At 38.6% G+C, this 18936-nt stretch overlaps 1 protein-coding gene across 1 annotated transcript in view; it reads left to right on the plus strand.

Annotated features, from left to right (window-relative positions):
• Positions 1-9283: 9283 nt before the first annotated feature.
• Positions 9284-18936, plus strand: part of LOC126161553 (elongator complex protein 3) — a 91726-nt gene continuing 82073 nt past the window's right edge. Inside the window, exon 1 of the mRNA XM_049917487.1 lies at positions 9284-9457. Within this exon, the coding sequence (XP_049773444.1) occupies positions 9439-9457 (19 nt within the window). The 5' untranslated portion in view covers positions 9284-9438. The remainder of the gene's footprint in view (positions 9458-18936) is intronic.

Here is an 18936-nt window from a genome sequence, read left to right on the forward strand (position 1 = left end):
GACGACAGTTCAAGCAAATCGTATTAATGAGTTTTTATTACAGTAAGATAAATGACAATACCTAACTGTGAGAATTTACAATGGTGTGTCAGAAGCAATGGGCGACAGACAAAATATGAAAATCTCTTCAGTATACACAATTTCCAATAAAAGTGAAACAATACAGTTCCCAAACCGCTGCTGTAGAGCTCGTAGAATGGCTAGTCTTCAACTGGGCCACAGCGAGGTGGCGCGGTGCTTACATTCTCTTCACCTAGAGGCTGTTTCGGTGTCGACCTAGAGAGGGGTCAGTCGGCGCATGACTTTCACGCCGGAACATGTAGCTACCCTAGCCCCCATCGTGAAAGCAGAGGGTCGTCTTTGAAACGTTCAGTGAAACGCATGAGCCGTCCAGAACGGGGTGTGTTTACTATTTGGGAAACTGTGTATGATGGTTGTTGAGTTTGGAATTGCGATTGACTTTGAGGTCGTGGTTGAAGAAAGATAAAGTTGTCTTCTTGAAACGTTGGCCAACAATACATTGTGAAAGATGTATGCCAGTTCGAAGTGCTCAGTGGAGACAATCATGTTCTTGCTATTGACTGAAATATCCAATGTCCGTGCACCTCTTTGTATCAGATGGTGTGGGTCCATGTAGAGAACTTGAAGCGAAGGCTTCATACCGCTTGCGGGTCGCGTCACGTGTGAGCAGCTGGCCAAGTCGTGATACATATAATAGGGTGGTGTGCCACATCTAGAACATTGACGGGGTATTAAAAGAACCATTGCGCTCGCGCAGGTGACGTAGAAAGTCTGGATGATCGTGTGTGGTAAACTGCAGAGAATTGGTGTCAAAGAATTCTCTCGGAAGACGTATCGTTTCGACACCATCTCTGCCGATAAAGCATCTATATCCAGCTTGAATGCATTACGCAAACTAAGTAACACGATCGGTTGACAAGTCGTCCAAGTCGTATACATGAGAGCAGCTTTTAGCGAACAGTGCCACTGCTCTATCAGACTGTTTATTACTGGATGGTAACTTGTGGTTTCATGATGGACATACCTGCAGAAAACTGCAAGCTCGACGAATAATTATGATTAGAATTGCATGACATGACCTGTTATTACGTGCATGGGCTATCAAATCTTGACAATGGCGTGGAAATGAAGGCGGAGGCTAACGTTGTCCAACGGTACTGCCTCTGGCTGTCATCGAGTGAAACGATCTGTGTTAGCCAATAGGTATTGTTGGCCATATGATGGAGGTAATGGACCTATGACTTCAAGATGCACGTGCGCAAAACGTAAGGTAGCTCGGGGATTATGTCCATTGGCGCTCGTACATGGAGATAAACTTCGCTGGTTTAGCATGGCATTCATGTTTGCGGCAGCCGTTCTCCATTCCCAGCCAATGTGCTTCAACATCAGAGGAGTCAGGTTCAAAATGGTTCAAATGGCTCTGAGCACTATGGGACTCAACATCTATGGTCATCTGTCCCCTAGAACTTAGAACTAGTTAAACCTAACTAACCTAAGGACATCACACACATCCATGCCCGAGGCAGGATTCGAACCTGCGACCGTAGCAGCCGCGCGGTTCCAGACCGAAGCGCCTAGAACCGCTCGGCCACTACGGCCGGCAGAGGAGTCAGGGATGAAGAAAGTTGTGTAAGTTGTCGAAGGGTTTCTTACAAAATTGAATAGGCAGCAATAGTTGGGATCTTCCTTGGAAGATGTCACAATATATTTTAGCATCTTTGACAGGGACACTAGGGAGCTGCAACTCCAGTGCCGGGTTGGCATAGTTCAGGAAACTGTGAAGTTCTCGGTCAGTCTGTTGTGCCTGAGCAAATGAGTTGAAATCAATAGGGTCCGAAACGCTGTTGACTCTTGAAAGGCTGTCGAGAGATGTGCTTGATGATAGTGGTAAACTGTGCTGTAAAATACAGACCATTGTATTGTCTTCGTGAACAATTGTTGCTATTCCGCCTGAACGCAAACGTTAACAGTTTATGGCCTATATAGATAGTGACATCTCTCACTCCTATCTGTGGGTGGAAGTATTTGATGACCCAATCGTAGTTACTCCACTTCTGTTGCAATGGCGATGGTTAATGAGAAAAAAGGTTAGCGATTACCACAGATCATATGTACAGTGTTGTAATATGGCACATATAGTTGTTAGGCTTGCGTCGGCTACCATTAATAAGGGTGCATCAAGCTTTGGATGTGCCAGAAGTGCAGCGTCCATCATGCTTTGTTTAGTGGCGTCGAAGGCAGAACCATTGGCTTAGTTCACTGCATCGGACAGTTTATTTTAATCTTAGGGCCTGACAGTGCCGCAGTTAATGTTTCTTGTAGCTCTGTTGCCCGTGTTAGATACCAGAATCAATAAATACAGTATTTGTCAGGTTTGGGCTGCGTTGCGTAAATCAAAGGACATTAACATGCTCTCGACAAAATGAATTGTGTAATTTTTGCAGTTTTCAGTATGTCTTCTTGTGCTACTGATAATTGAGTAAAAGCCTTGGCACAATCCAGCACACTAATGATCGCTGCACCATGTAAAGCATGATTATAATCTCGCAACAGTGGGCCTAGATAACGATCTAGTTTGGTTCTTACTTTAAGCGTTATATAATCGCTACAAGTACGTCGTGATTCACTGTTCTTAGGAACCCGGTGCATCGGAGACAACCATGGACCACTTGATGCTTGGATAATGCCATCTTGTAACATGGTGGCAAACTCGGCCTTAGCCACTGCCAGGTGATCCAATGCCAAACATCTAGGCCTGCATGATGTTGGAGTGCTGTCCGTGGTCTTAATAAGATGCACAGTTTTGTGTGGCATCTGTCTGAACAGGAAATCGGCATTATATATATGCGTATTTGGAATTCTTCACTTGCATCAGTTTTGCACTGTGTACGGTCGTGCTGCAGTGGAACCCAGTTGTAGTTTGGCCAGCCACACAGCCCACGAGTCGGGGATTCGCCACATCCAGCATCACCTGACTGTACACCAGAAAATCTGCCAGAGACGTCGGCGACGGTGAAGTCATAGATCAATCCACAGCGTAGTCCGAAGTCTAGTTCCACACACTGAGTACCTTACATCAATACTGTGTCATTATTAGCAGCCGACGAGCAGAACGTGTTCTGTGGTCGACAACGATGCTCCGAGGTCTGTGGCAATACGCTCAAATCGGCGCCTGCATCCACCAAATATTTTGGTCCAGACGTCCTGTCGCTGATAAACAGACGCTAAGATACTGCCTGGCAGTTGGCTGTGTCTAAGACCGACTGCCATTGGCATTTGGCAATGAGCACGGACTTGTGCATTTGCGAGATAGCAGCATACTGACTGTCCTGAACTAAAGGACGTGGCTTTATAGGCTCCTGGATCTGCGAAGATGCAGTCGTTCGTCGGCTGGTACCTTTCCCAGCTAGTAAAACGAGCTATTTGCATAGGGCGTATATCTTTGCCGTCAGCGAAGCATAATCAGTGTACACAACTGCTGCCGCTATACTGCTTCATGGCACTAAAGTGGCCTTCACACGCTCAATAATATTGTCAGACCGTCAATAAGTTGGCCGTCTGCGGGCGCGTATTGATGTATTGTAAGTACTAGAAAAATTGACAAGCGGTATTGATTGCCTTCGAAATATTTGCGGTATTGTCAATACATACTGAAGTACTGACTGACAATATTCTCCATTCAAATGTTGACAGAGCTTCGCGTATCAGCCACACGGCGTTAGTGTTAGATAAGCTAAATCATTATGGTTTGAGTGGGGCAGTGCATAAATGGTTTAATTCATACTTAACTGGAAGAATGCTGAAAGTTGAAATAAGTGGTTCATGTAATGTTAAAACAATAGCTGATTCCTCAAACTGGGAGGGTATCAAGTACGGGGTCCCACTGGGTTCGGTCTTAGGTTCTTTACTGTTCTTGATATACATTAATGACTTACCATTCCACATTGATGAAGATGCAAAGTTAGTTCTTTTTGCTGATGATACAAGTATAGTAATAACATCCAAAAACCAAGAACTAAGTGATGTAATTGTAAATGATGTTTTTCACAAAATTATTAAGTGGTTCTCAGCAAATGGACTCTCTTTAAATTTTAATAAAACACAGTATATACAGTTCCGTACAGTAAATGGCACAACTCGAGTAATAAATATAGACTTTGAACAGAAGTCTGTAGCTAAGGTAGAATTTTCAAAATTTTTAGGTGTGTCCATTGACGAGAGGTTAAGCTGGAAGCAACACATTGATGTTCTGCTGAAAGGTCTACGTATGCTATTAGGGTTATTGCAAATTTTGGTGATAAGAATCTCAGTAAATTAACTTCCTATGCCTACGTTCATTCACTGCTTTCGTATGGCATCATATTCTGGGGTAATTCATCGTTGAGTAGGAAAGTATTCATTGCTCAAAAACGTGTAATCAGAATAATTGCTGGAGCCCACCCACGGTCATCCTGCAGACATCTATTTAAGGATCTAGGGATCCTCACAGTAACCTCACAGTATATATATTCACTTATGAAATTTGTTGTTAATAATCCAACCCATTTCAAAAGTAATAGCCGTGTGCATAGCTATAACACCAGGAGAAAGGATGATCTTCACTATGCAGGGTTAAATCTGACTTTGGCACAGAAAGGGGTAAATTATGCTGCCACAAAAGTCTTTGGTCACCTACCAAACAGCATCAAAAGCCTGATAGATAGCCAACTAACATTTAAAAATAAATTAAAAGAATTTCTAGATGACAACTCTTCTACACATTGGCTGAATTTTTAGATATAAATTAAGGGAAGAAAACAGCTTAAACATTAGTGTCATGCAATATTTTGTGTAATGTAATACCTTGTACAGAAATCTTTTATTAACCTGACATGTTCCACATCATTACGAAGTGTCGTATTCATGATATATGGAACAAGTATTAATCTAATCTAATCTCTGTACACTGTTTGTTTTCGATTCGCCTTTGTTCATATCATACATCACATTCAGTCTGTCAAGCGCTCTTTTAACATAAAACAATTTTAATAGATCTATGCGAGCGTAATCATTGTTTATACCACTTTAGAATGGTCAGTGGGGATTCTCTAATTACTTTAGTATAATACAGGATGGAGAATTTCATAGCAGTTTGGAAAAACGCTACCACTTCGAAAAACACGTCATATGTCTGCAATGACTAGTAAGAGGTCTGAAAAAATGCGTGTCAGTTTTACCATATTATTTCAAAACGTAAAAAAAAGTGTTACGTTAATTGCCTAGACTTATCCTCGCCAGGCGGATAAATTGCTTCAGATGTTTCCATAGAATTTTAGTAATTTTGTTGGATGATATTACAGAAGTAGACTTCGAGCATTCGAATGACCTACATGTCGCCAGAAAACTCGAAGTTACTCTTGATCTGTCGTTGACCTCGACTGCCTTTCTCATTAATGTATCTTGTTTCATTATTTTATCTCATTTAAACATTAATAACGTGTTGTACCGGTATGGTGTAGGACGCACCGGAAAAAATATGAGATCTTTCGGGTGCTTATTTCTTGTTGTCAGAAAGTTAACAAGTGGCCAGTCTTTCCTTTTTGTCAACCATTCTCGGACCCATTTCCTCTCTTTCGCCTTCTTTTGCTGCTTGCAAGGTGTAGCTAATATAATGACAGCATACACTTTCTCTTGGGTGTTCGACATCTTAACTTTGGAAACCCGAGGAGTCAGCTGACGTTTTTGTCAGTATTATAGATGTTTTGAGGTCGGTTCAACATATTGAACCTTTGACAAGTATTTTCAATAAATATTGAACGTCTGCAGGGCCCTTAACTCGTGCGGGAGTGATAGCCTCTTGTATTCGGTCTGCGTGTTCCGCTACGACGTACAGTGACGTTTCCATTTGAGACGCTATGATTGCCTTAACTTGTGGCGGTATACAGTTGCTCCATATCGCACATAACAGATTGTGAGGAATAGTGCCAACGTCCACCTTACTTCACAAGTGCTGGGGGTACTGCGACGGCTTATGATTCTCTTGAGCGAACGCTTGTCGGATGCTGTCTTCCTGTGAAATGGCTACTCTTCGCATGAGCTCAGTTTCTAATTTCCTGTAAGGTTCTTAGGCCGGTGGTGCTTTTATAATATCCCGTACTTCCGCAACATATTGATGGCTCGTTACATCCAACTCCTGCATTAAATCAGAATCGTCCCTTAGCACTCTGAAACAGCTAACTACCAATCCTAAGGCAAGCTAATACATAACAGTGTACAATCACTAGTGTGTCTGCGAAATGCAAAGAATGAGAACACCGTAGCTGCTGCATCATCTGTGGCGACGGGCGCAGTTTCACTTGACAAACGCAGGGACAAAACGCAGCAGACGACAGCAGATAGCAATGACGTTTCACTAGAAGTCTAAGAAAATGCCTGTAGCAGAATTATCTCTATCAAGAGCTTCAAGTACCGGTTCAGTGAACTCTTCAATGGGCGTTATTCTACTTCTTCAACTTCTCAAACCAAACTATGCTTCGTTAAAGAGGTTGTATTTACTCATGTAACTCAACAGTCTCTCATGATTGCTTCAATTACTTTTGAGAAAGAAGACAGCAGTGTAACTGGCCTTTAGTTTTCAATGTTTCGCGCATTACCTTTCTTTAGTAAGGCATCACCTGTGCATACTATAGGTACCTACTCAGGGAAAACACATAAATTACTGGATTTATTTATTACATTTGTTAACAGAGATTATACTGCTATCAAAGCAAGCTTTCAGAACAGAGACAGGAACCGCACCTATGCCTGCTGACATATTTTTTTAAAATGTTGTACTATCTTCCTAACTTCAGCATTGTGCTTGCTATGTAAGTCATTGTGGATGGTTAAATGTGTCTTGTTGCAACTTCTTCGCAGAACCAGAGAAATAATCATGCACAAAACTTGCTAATTCCCTTGGAGGTAGAATAATGGAGGTAGAATAAGGGGTGATGGCGCTGCAGACTTATGCTGTACGTTGTTTTGAAGCCAGTAGGCTGGGCCTGCCACCATCTTGGATCCCCCAAAAACATTGGCAGACGAGTGTTTACAATTGCGTCTTGTTCGTTTACTCTGTCGTGTGCACGTGATATTTGTTTTATATAGTAAATGTTTCACTATTTTAGTAAACAACACTGCATAACGAACGCAACTTCAAACGTTTTTCTGCTCTTAAATGCGTATTCGAAACAGTAATACGACACGAAAATATGACGCTTCTGGCCTCAGTACTGCAATTCCTTTTTGTTTATACACTTCGAATAACCGAGAAGAGAAGTATGTGCTATGAAAAGCGTGCTTTCGTAATCTATTTCTATTCACTTTCCTTGTGTTTGTGTCGATAACTGATAAAGCCAGAACTCCGAAAGCAATCATTGATAGTTTAGAGACACCAATTTGTATTCGTTGCATTTTCAAGTCAATTGCAAATTTTAAATGTTCAGGGTTGCAAGAAACTTACCTTATTTCCTTTGGTGTCCCGTAGATGTATGCAGAGATGATATAAACAAGCCAGCTGTCATGTCAACAAAGTGAAAGATTCGTTAAATTACGAAGGAAAAGAACTGTATTTAAGATTGTCCGGCCCATTGTAGTTTACACATCTGCTTTGTTTTTAAATTGTACCTACCAAATGACATTCAGTGTGGCAAATAACAGCAATTTACAGGGTAACACGACAACACAATGACTATTGTAATGATCTAAGCCTGGACTTAAATAGGGAACTTTGCTTTAACAAATATAATTTAACCACTGTAACAGGTGTTCCACATATTTTACTGAAGATTTAATTAACTACATGTAGTTACATTACTTTTATATTAAATTATTGCATTTTAAAACATTAGTCCCCATTTCCAGGATATTTCTTGTGAGTACTTTTCAGTTACTTGGGAATAACCAAACAATGAAAACCAAGTGTATTGCTTACCTCCAGACAGCTCTTCGCGGTTGGATTGATAGGAAATCTAAAGTCAAATCACAGAAATAAAATCATACTGTAAAACTTAACAATGCATCAGAATTTCAAGTATATATAAGAAAATAACGCTTAAATAAGTCCACTTACGAATGAAATGCTATTTGTTTAAACTTTAGACCACACCCGTAAGTGACGCAAGTCGATATTTTTTATCAAAACACTTCAACACTACACGGTATCAAACCACCGGAAGCGAATGTTTTGGGGTAGCTAACACGGCGGATCTTCAGTTGGGTCGGCTTCAAGTTTATGACGTCATGACAACTCCTCTTATTTTTACCCCTTTGATTTATCTGTTATACTTGGATCTGCCTTTTCCAGTTTCTTGTTTTATAATATCCCACAACACACTGCTTTTATTTTCTGCTTTATATATTAGTTTGTCATTAAATGATTTTCTTGCCGCAGGCAGTACCCTCCTGTATAGTTTTTATACCAGTGACAGTACTCAAGAAACTGTGGATTAGGGCATGGTTTTGCAAAGAACTGAGAAATTTAAGTGTGTGTGAAGATTTTCTGATACTCACAGTTATCCATTTATTTTCTTAGCTGCTGCTGTAGAAATGACTACTTTTGGAAATGTCACAAACTCCATCTTTGGCTAAACTTATCAGTTTCTCACAGTCCATATTTCATGTGTGAGAGCGTCGGCCGATTCCACCGAAGAAAGCAAACTTATCTGAATTTCACTAATTGTTCTCTGAAGTCTCTACATTCAGGCGATGAGATCGGCTGCATTGAGATCGCACAAGTACTGGTTTGGGAGATCGACCGGCGTTGGTCGTTGGTGCAATCCACCGATGTCAGCACCAATGGAACGGCAGCGACCCTGCAAACGGGGCCGTGCCTAATGGGGTGCGAGTACATCTACAACTTGGCAGGGTGTTCAACTGAAAATGTAGGCCCCTAGCATTTCCCATTGGCCACCTTATACATCGATGCTTTCTTTCAGTCAGCAGGAGCAGTTATCTGATCACGGAATCTAACATTAAATTGCGATTAAGAACGCATCGTTTCACTTGCACATTCGTTAATAGTTAACATGCTCTTTGTTCTTGAAAGTTTTAGCAGCACAATGAAATAATTTTTTTCATGAAAAAAATTTACATCTTTTCAAATTCACTATAATATCTACTTAGAAGTTAAGATATTTTCTGTAAACTGAATGCCTAATTTCCTTTTACCAATCGGCAAATTTAAATACACCGCTACGCCGGTGCCTTCTACTTCCGGGTCTGGATTACAGTATAGCCAACATCGGAGCATTAGGAGTATTATTTAATCTAAATAAATAGTAAACACCTTCTGACCAGTCAGAAAGCTTGAGTAGTGAGTAGTATTTGTTGTGTGTTGACAACATGTGAACAGTGAAGGTTTAAAAACGACAACTACCAATTTAATAAGTGCGAGAAACGAAAATGGGGAGAAACAAGAAAGGTAAGAAACTAACGAACTAGCGTAGTTGTTTTTATGTATAATGTATGCAACGAGCAATATGATCGTGTACAGTTAAATCTCCCATTCAAGTAGCAGACGCTATTTGAGATGAAACCATTTTCAAATTTATAAAACTGTTGTCACTTCACTTGCGAATTGCATGCGTAACACTTCATATCAAGAAATTTTCAAATTGTTTCGTGTATGGTGTGACGCAGTATTGGCCCTAGGTGTAGTTACAAATTGGTTTTCTCTGTTCCCTATCTTTCACTGTAGTACCACTACAGTATCCCCGAGTAATTATGTATGCGAGTCTACAACGTAGTGCTTTCCTCCAGTCTTCATTGTATCCCAGTTTCTGGCATTCACTCCTAACGGGTTTCCCATTTTCTCATTATCATATGTCAGTGTCTTGAATCACCCACAGTGAGCAACATTCATTAAAATAGCTAAACTACAAGTATTAGCAACCTGCCTCAGTCATCTGATGTTGGCCATCAATCCATGTAACATAAAAGTAAGCAACTGGGAATTGAAAATTCCTGTCATCTGCTTACCAAGCAGCAGTGTTAGTGCATATTATGTATTATAATCAAATCGTTGTTGTTACAGTTGTAGGTAACTATTTTCTTGGGATATAACATTTTTTTCTGAAAATATTAAGCAATCTGTAGACATGTTTCATACTAGTGGCATTTCTGCTTAGCTTCTAAGTAACATTTAAATTAGCAAGTGTAAGAACATTATACTGGTAGTGTATTATTAATTTTGTGTACAGATTAAATTCCTAAGAGTTGCTCCTCTTTCATTAATGTACTGTTATCTCACATCCGAGTGTTTTGGTTGAAAATAGAGACGTCAGCAATATAATAAGATTCTCATATACAGATTCCAAAATATCATTTGCTTGTAATATAAAAAAGTTATGGTATCCTAATACGCACTTCGCATTCTGTGGTTGATTTACTTTTTGTCTGAACATCTTACCTTGCTGGTACAGTTTTCCCTAAAAAAGAAAATTTGAAAGCTATTGACTTTTCCCTATTCTACTAGTGCTGTGAGAACATTGTTAATGAACTTTATATGCAACCATAGAGAATTAGTGTAAATATAGTGGCTCATTGTGGATCTGTCTCTTCTGAAACCATGCCGCACACCATTTGGTTTGTTTTTGTGTGGGAGATAGTCGTTCTACATCCAGTGGACAAATTTTAGGGGGAGAGATTATGCACATATGTTCCTTATAGAATGGAACTAAATAGTATTAAATGTGAACTTAAGATACAAAACATTCAAGATTTCAGAGGTTCTTTCAATGGTGTGTGAAAAATATCAGATGAACTCTGAGAGTTTGGGCCAAATTATAGACTAGATTTTATATTGAAAATAAGCTGTGGAGTAATGTAAGGAGAGTGTTTGAGTTATATGCTCTACACATGGTTAAAATTTTAAGAGGGTGTCATTCACTGTTTCTGTGCTACCAAAGATCAGTCATGGCAGATTTTCAACCACTTTATGAAAGCAATAATTTTTTGGCAAATAAAAGATATTGAGTGTACTTTAAAAGTTGTGAACAGGTGTTTCAGTTGTAATGGTCTATAGCAGTTACTTGTGAATGTGCTAGATATTGGAATATATAAACGTGTTATCTAAATTTTTCACATCAAATTTGTGCATATTTTATGTTGTATTTCTAAGTATTATCACCTCTAATGTTCTTCACTTTTGTTTCATTAGAAGGAGCAAGTTTGTGTGTGGTGGAGGATGTTTTGTTTGTTTTTCAGACCACCTGGATGATATTTAAAAAACGAATTTGAATATACTATTGTTGTTCTTTTGCAAACTGTTTTTATATGTAATGTTTGATAGATCTTACTTATTTTTAAATTTTCTTTACCTACCTGTTAATATCTTGCTTTTTATAGTATCTAATTATAACAAAGGAATTATTATGGAAATGGAAATTCAAAATGGAAATAAAAGGAGGAGGACTCACTACTGCTTATAATCTTGGTTTATGTACTTAAATAAATTACACTGTAAGTCAGTTATGTTAGGACAGTGCAGAAATAAACCTTTATGTTTGTACTTATTGTAGTTGCTTAATTCCCATAATACATTGAAAGCCCATATATATTACTGTTTCTTCATGTTCAGTTCCTCTCATTATAAATGTAAACTGTCCCCTATGTGTATTTAGTGTTATGTCAGTTTTTAATTCAGTCATTGATGTAAACTGACCCGTATGTGTGTTAAGCTTTTTGACAGTTTTTAATGCTCTCCTACATGTAAGCTTATGCATTTGAAAATATTTAACTTTAATACGATTCGTACAAACATTTTCATTCAGTCTTGTATGTAAACTGTCCCCTTTGTGTGTGTGTGTAGGTTTTTGACAATTTTATATTCCATCATATATGTAAGCTTATGCATTTGGAAACATTTAACTTTTGTCCTGTACCTTTATACATCGCACACCACGAGTTGCCAGGGACAATAAATAAATAAAACATACTGGTATAGATGATTTTACAAATTGAGTGTTTCAAGTTCTAGATACATGCTGGCTGATGCATACTGTTGTTTTGATTGTTGGTATCAGCACAATCAGAAGTATGATAACTATATTTGACTGCCATGAACAGTTAGAACACAGCACATGTTAGCCCCTGTATTTGGAAATGCGTATGTTTAATAATGGTAGTAAATTCATTTGCAGGGTAGCTTTTGTTGTGTTTGTGTGTGTGTATGCATGCATCCATACGTTACTAACTTAATGTCTAGCTGCCAGTAAATACAGCACTATTTTCTTTATGAGGCAGTTTCTAGCTGTTGTAGCACAGGGTGTATATGTAGAATTTATTTTGTGCAGGGCAAAAAGGTTCGGAAGTAAGCCCTGACTTACCACCCTGAGTAATTGGTTGCCTGGACAATTCAGATTCTCATTGGAATCTTTTTTTTTAGTAATTGTAAAAAATTGACTCACTGAATTAATTGTAACATGATCAATGAAAATTGCTGAAACCATGTTCCAATGTTCCAAATTTGAAACACATTCATTGATCTGCTTTCATCATGAAACCTTGCTCCTCGCTTGATTTGAGTTTTTTTTTTTTTTTAAGGAAAAGTCCATTAAAAAGTCTTACAAACTCTTGATGAAGCAAGGATAATAGAGTTTTTAAAAAATCTCAGAAAATTTGGATTTCTACCAGGTCAAAAATTTTGGCCAATGTGTTGGATTGAGGTTCACAAGAAACTTGTTGTTTTGTTATCCTTCTGAAATGCATCAGATGCTGATGAGCATATACTGATGGAAGAAAGAGTCAAGCCTTGTCATTTACCCTCCAGAATATCAGAAAGTTTCAATATATAAGACCCAAGGCTACGTAAACTACAAGATTTGTCAAGTACAGATAGAGTATTGAAGTAGTATTGCTGTTACTAGTGGGTTTAAGCCAGATTCATTTCTGCGATACAACAGAATTGTAGTGTGCAGCAGTGCAAGTACTGTGGAGTTTGGAGACCTACTCAGTTAGCTGAAACAAAAAATAAGTTTGTTCATGTGTTACGAATTGAAAAATATTAACACATGGTTGATAGAAAAAGTGTCTTCTGAATTTTCATTTTCAGCCAGAATGCTCAAGAAAATCTATGAAGCATAAATATCCTGTGAATGTTTCAGCAATATCTGCCTGCGAGGAGAAAAAAAGTCCTCCAGTTTATTTGGTTGGAAATGAAATTCTTTTACTGGTCTGATATGTGTAAACTCAATAAAACTATTGCGGAGTTGCAGATAGGCACAATAAGAAGACTGTTGGAAAGTGAGCTTTTGATCAACAAGGCCTTCTTCAAAAAAAAAAAAAAAAAAAAAAAACAACGCCAACGCAAATGTGACTTGCACGCACGTGACCACAGTCTCTGGCAGCTTCAGCTGTCAGAGACTGTGGTCATGTGTCTGTGAGTTGCATTTGCATGATTCTGTGCGCGAATGTTGTTTATTTTTTATGAAGGCCTTTTTAGCTGAAAGCATACTTTCTGGCAGTTTTTTTTGTTGTTGTGCCTATCTGTGACTCAGCATCTCTGCTATATGGTGAGTAGAACTATCCTTTTGATAATACTGCTACGTTCTATCCTGGATTTTCCATTGTATAGTTATTAATAGTTAGATTAATGAGTAGAACTACCAAAGAAATATTTCTATTTTCCATATACATAATGCCATTGTTGAAATGATAGTTTTTGAATGTTTGAAAATAATATTTTCAGACTCAATTTTTTTACTTCATACAGAAGGTCTCTGAAACAAAGAAAACATTTTCTAGCACAAAGTGAAGAAGTGCATTGAATTATTACAGTGTTTGTTGCTTGATCATGGTTCCCTTAACTTTCTTGGCAACCTCATGAATCTTCGTTATTGCTATCTCCTACTATATAATTGTGAATACACAAAAATGTATGCGAATGTGAGAATTTGTCACATAACAGTGTAATTTCTTGACTTTTGTGAAGTGATAGGCATGACGACATTATCATATTCATCCATATTGACTTCAGACTAAGTTAAACAGGCCTGAAAGATGAAATAATGCGAATGAGTTTCCTCACTGTAAATTAAATTCGTGATAATTTTTTAATTTCTTGACAATGACTGTGTCGAAGAGTATTACAGTTGGACAGTATGTCTTGGTAAAGAATAAGTCGCATATAATCCAAACGCAACTTGGAGTAATTACTAATAATTGATGTGGAAAAAATTCACTTGTGGCTGTTCAACTGACAACTAGGCAAACAGAGCTACCTCTCGCATAAAACAAAAATTTGGTTCAGGAAAAATTGGAGTTTCTTCCTGGCACCACCTAGAAATTTTAACACAGTGGCGAGCACAAAAATTTGTGGATTTCATACAGACATCCCTCTTACATTACTAATAGTTTGTGTTCTAAACGATCTTAATTTGGTCCAGACTGTCCCATTGCTTGCGTGATGATATGCAGCCAGCCTCTGCTCGCCTAAAATCTTCCAAAACTTTGAATTTTTTATGTATTGAACTCAAATTCTATACAGATTAGTTTAATTCTATACGGAATATATATGCAAAATTTCATTGAAATTGGAGGTGGTAAGTTTTGAGAGCCCGGGTCCACTTGACATTATTCTGTCTTTGTAGTTATTTCAATGGTATAATGGAGCTGCTATTGTTGTAGGTTTGTAATTCTTGGGCTCCTTTGACACTACTTCTATTTATGAGAATTACTTTACTCTTTTCGAAGCAACTGGAGAATATTTGTCCCTCCTGTGCAAGATTTATAAAAATATGTTTGAGCTTTTGACAGGTATTTTCTGTTTTCTTTAGGTATCTTGATTACTAAATAGCTAAAAGAGTGCACTGTGCACTGTCCCATTCACATTCCCCATCCAGTGGCTTCCATGGGCAACAAAAATCTGATTTCCAGTATGTCATATAATTACTGGCCGAATTAAAAATTTTAAAATGCTTAAATATACCACTGAATTTACCTGCAAAATTATAGCATTGTACGATGTGCAGTTCAGGAGATATGATGTCATAAATGTTAAAAAAAAAAAAACCACAGAACTGTCATGTACATTGGAGTATCATTCTCTAAAGAATCAAGGTGCAGTTACTGTTAACATCTGATCCCTCAGCATTTTGTTTCCAGATTATTCCATTTTTTTATATTTCGAAAACATGTGGCAGTAACAATAATAAACTCTCTGTTTCCGTGTTGCAGATGATCTACTGTTTTGTGGTTCCAATTGTAATTTATTTCATATGGTCCATTCATTCGTTTCCTCTGTGAAAAGTACTAGAAGAACTGATATTTTTTGGAAAGAATTACATCTCAGTCATAATAGAAGCATTTGTCATTGACAAAATTATTTTTAAAATACTGTATTCTCAAACACAGGCACATAAAATTGTAAATGAGATTACTAGTTTCAAACATCTTTAGATCATAGGAACCAGACGCACACTCACATGAACATTGAGAAAACCATATTGGTAATGTGATTTTATGTGCTTGTGAGTGAAGCACTGCCTCCTCTTATGATCTAAAGACAAGCAGTGATGGCAGAATGATAATTTCCATTGCAGCTAGTGCTGGTGTTACGCACTCACAAAGCTACCTCACACAGTAATTCTCATTTGAAATTTAATGTGGCTGTGTCAGACAATAAATTGATTTACAAATGATTAAAGCTGCGTAGGTGTAGAAACTCTGTTACCGAGTGCATTTGCTGAGAGAAACAAAGGTCCAGATATCAGTTCTGGTCTGACACACATTTTTAATCCACCAGAAAGTTTCATTCAGTTACTTCCCCTCCGAAGAGATGAGTGTTGGCTTATTTGGTATATTTACACTCCTGTTCTCTTATGGAAATATCTTATGGAACATGCTCCTAGAGTAAATAATTTGTTTATTCAGGAAAAATGAGAGGTAGGAAAGTTGCATAAAATAATTTTCATTTGGTGTTTGTCCTCTAATCTAGGGTTCAGTTCAGAATGAAGTTATGTGCTCTGATGTGAAGATACTCAATAAACTCTGATTTGTCGTATAGCAAGAAATGGGGAATTCCTACTTATCAAACGACTATTAAAAATGTACCTCGTTAGCTACTCCTACAAATTATCTGATTATCCAGTTTCAAAGACTGAATATTTCTGTTAGCTCCTCAATAAATTGATCCCATCTCAGTAGTCGAGCAATCAGCACATGTGATTGCCATGGGGGTGGACCTGGACTCAATTCCTGGCACAGTTATATGGGGATTTTCCTGGGTGAGGGGACTGGAATTAAGTCCACTTAGCTGAGGAGCCACTTGAATAGTAAGTAGTGGCTCCAAGGTGTCAAAAGCTAACAACAGCCAGAAGAGTGGTATCCTGTGTGCAGATCTCGTGCCACTCCATGCTGCATCCGAATGGTGCCTTATGGTAGAAGCTAACACAGTGGTACGTTGGCATCACTCACTTTGCTGGGCCTGATTGTGGAGTGAAGTGAATGTTGAACAGTCAGTAGGCACATAACCAAGATTGAAAGTGGTAATCTTTGAGACGTTGTTTTCACTGAAAACGAACAGGAGAAACGTACATACACAGATAAATTGCCTTGGCTGAGTTCATTGTACTGGCACTTCTGCTCCACTGGTGTGAGGATCTGTGTCATATGGAGTGGATAAGAGGGAAATGGAAGTGGAATGGGTGAGTGAGAGCTGGGGGAAAATGTGGCTTGGCCTCTCAATCATCCCCACCCTCTTATCACTTGCACCCCATCTTGTCATGGCTGATACCGTCTCTACATACACCAGTGTCCCCTATGCCTGTGACTTAGCTGCTGTCAAAGTCCCAGCATAGTACCTACTCCAAACCCACCACTTCATTGTTATACAGTTGACAAACTTTATCCTGACCCATGAATTTTTCTACTTCAAGGGGATGATGTACAAACAAGTCTTTGGCACAACCAAGGGCACCCTTATGGCAATGACAACTTCTTCAAGGTGCACATTGAGGAAACCCTTGTAGCCAGTCAAGATCCTAACCTCAGTTCATTGGCAATATCATCATGAACTGGACACCCAGGGCCAAGTCAAACAGTTCTATTTTCTGCACAGCCTCAGCATCTTCTTTTTCTTTCATATCATGTGGTCTTTCTCAGGCCAGCACGTCTCTTCCCTGGGCATTGCCTTCCATCTCGTTGAAGGCTCCTTATACACTTCTACATCTATCAACCCCAGAAACAAATCTGGCCACCCTTGCCCATTATGCTGAAGGCCTACCCTACCCTCCAATCATAGTGTGCAATCATATTTCCCAAGCCATTTTCACACGTGCCCCTAATCCTCTAACATCCTCAGAAACCAACTGTAAGGGAGCATTTCATCCCAGTGTCAGTACCCAGTATTGCATGGGTAGGGAAAGCTGACCATGTTGTTTTCCAGTGCTCTGACTATCAGCTGTTTTGCATGGGAGTGACCAACTTTGATTTGTTGGCAGAATTTTAGAAAAGTCTAACTCATCTATAAAGGAGACCCTCGATGGGAAAGCCTTGACAGTCAAAATGACAATCGTAATACTAATGTTGAATACATTTGTCTCCTTCAAACCCTGTGGAGGGAATGTACATAAAGTTGTGAGCAATGGGGTCATAAACAGTACGACATGTAAGTTTGTGTTAGTCCTGGAAGCATGCTTTGATAGCCCAAGTTGTTAAAGTGGCTGCTCGTGACAAGTGGGAAATTTGGGTTTGATTATCGGTCTGGCACAAATTGTCACATGTCACCAATAGGTATTATCTTCATACCCAGTCCAGCTAGCATGAAAAAGATTTTCCAGTTGTGAATATGTTTCGAACTATTGAGAAAAATTTAGAACCAGTAGTTGTAGCTCATTGCAGAATGATTCCTCTGCCACCAAAGTACATTTCACATAAGGACCATGGAGATGAGCCAACATAAATTAGGGTTTGTTGTTGTTGTTGTTGTTGTTGTTTTCCCCTTTTTTTTAATTTGTGAGTGGAACAGAAAAGGAAATGACTAGTGGTACAAGGTACCCTTCGCCTGCACCACATGGTGGCTTGTGGAAGATGTCTATAGGTGTAGATCAGTAACATTTTTATTAGACGTATGAGGTCCGCTTAGCCTGTTTCATTCACTGAATTTTTATCCTTTCACCTATTAAATTCAATATCTTGCGCATTATCCAAGGATTTTGTAGTGTGCCTTGTCTTCGTGTCTATTTGATTCTCTGCTGCCTTCATTATTTCATATCTCAAAGCTACTTCTTTGCCTCCAGTTGTATTCCTTCCCCCCATTTCAGCCAGTTGATGATTGAAACTACTTTTGAACCTCCGAACAACCTCTGGTTATTTCAATATATTTGGGTCTCATCTCCTTAATTTCGTACCTTCCTACAGTTTCTTCCATTTCAAACAGGGGGCAGTTCATTACCAATAAATTAATTTCAGTGTTCACATCTCCTCCAGGATATGTTTTACAGTTTAAAATTTAGTTTTGAAATTTCTTTCTTGTCCACATGTAATCTACCTGAAACCTTCTGGTGTCCTAGTATTAGCAATGATGAAATTGTGGTCGGTTCGGAATTCTGCTAGGCAATTTCTCATTTCATTCCTCTTTCCCAGTCTATGCACCCTCTTATTTTTCCTTCTCTTCCATTTTCTTCCATTTTATCTGAATACCTTCCTTTATATCATCATTCTTTCTTTCAGCCTCTTCATTTTCTGCACAACTAGTGGACATATAAATTAGTAATACTGTGGTGGGCACTGCCTTTGTCTATAATAGCTACTGTAATACATTCACAATGCTGCTTACAGTAACTTACCCACATTCTTATTCTCTTATTAGACCTACTTCTGCATTGCCCGTATTTGATTTTATGTCAATGACCCTTTAGTGAGCTGATGAGAAATCCTGCTAACATTCTATGCTAATTCTTA

This window comes from Schistocerca cancellata, chromosome 2, assembly GCF_023864275.1.
Source record: "Schistocerca cancellata isolate TAMUIC-IGC-003103 chromosome 2, iqSchCanc2.1, whole genome shotgun sequence".
Taxonomy (NCBI): Eukaryota; Metazoa; Arthropoda; class Insecta; order Orthoptera; family Acrididae; genus Schistocerca; species Schistocerca cancellata.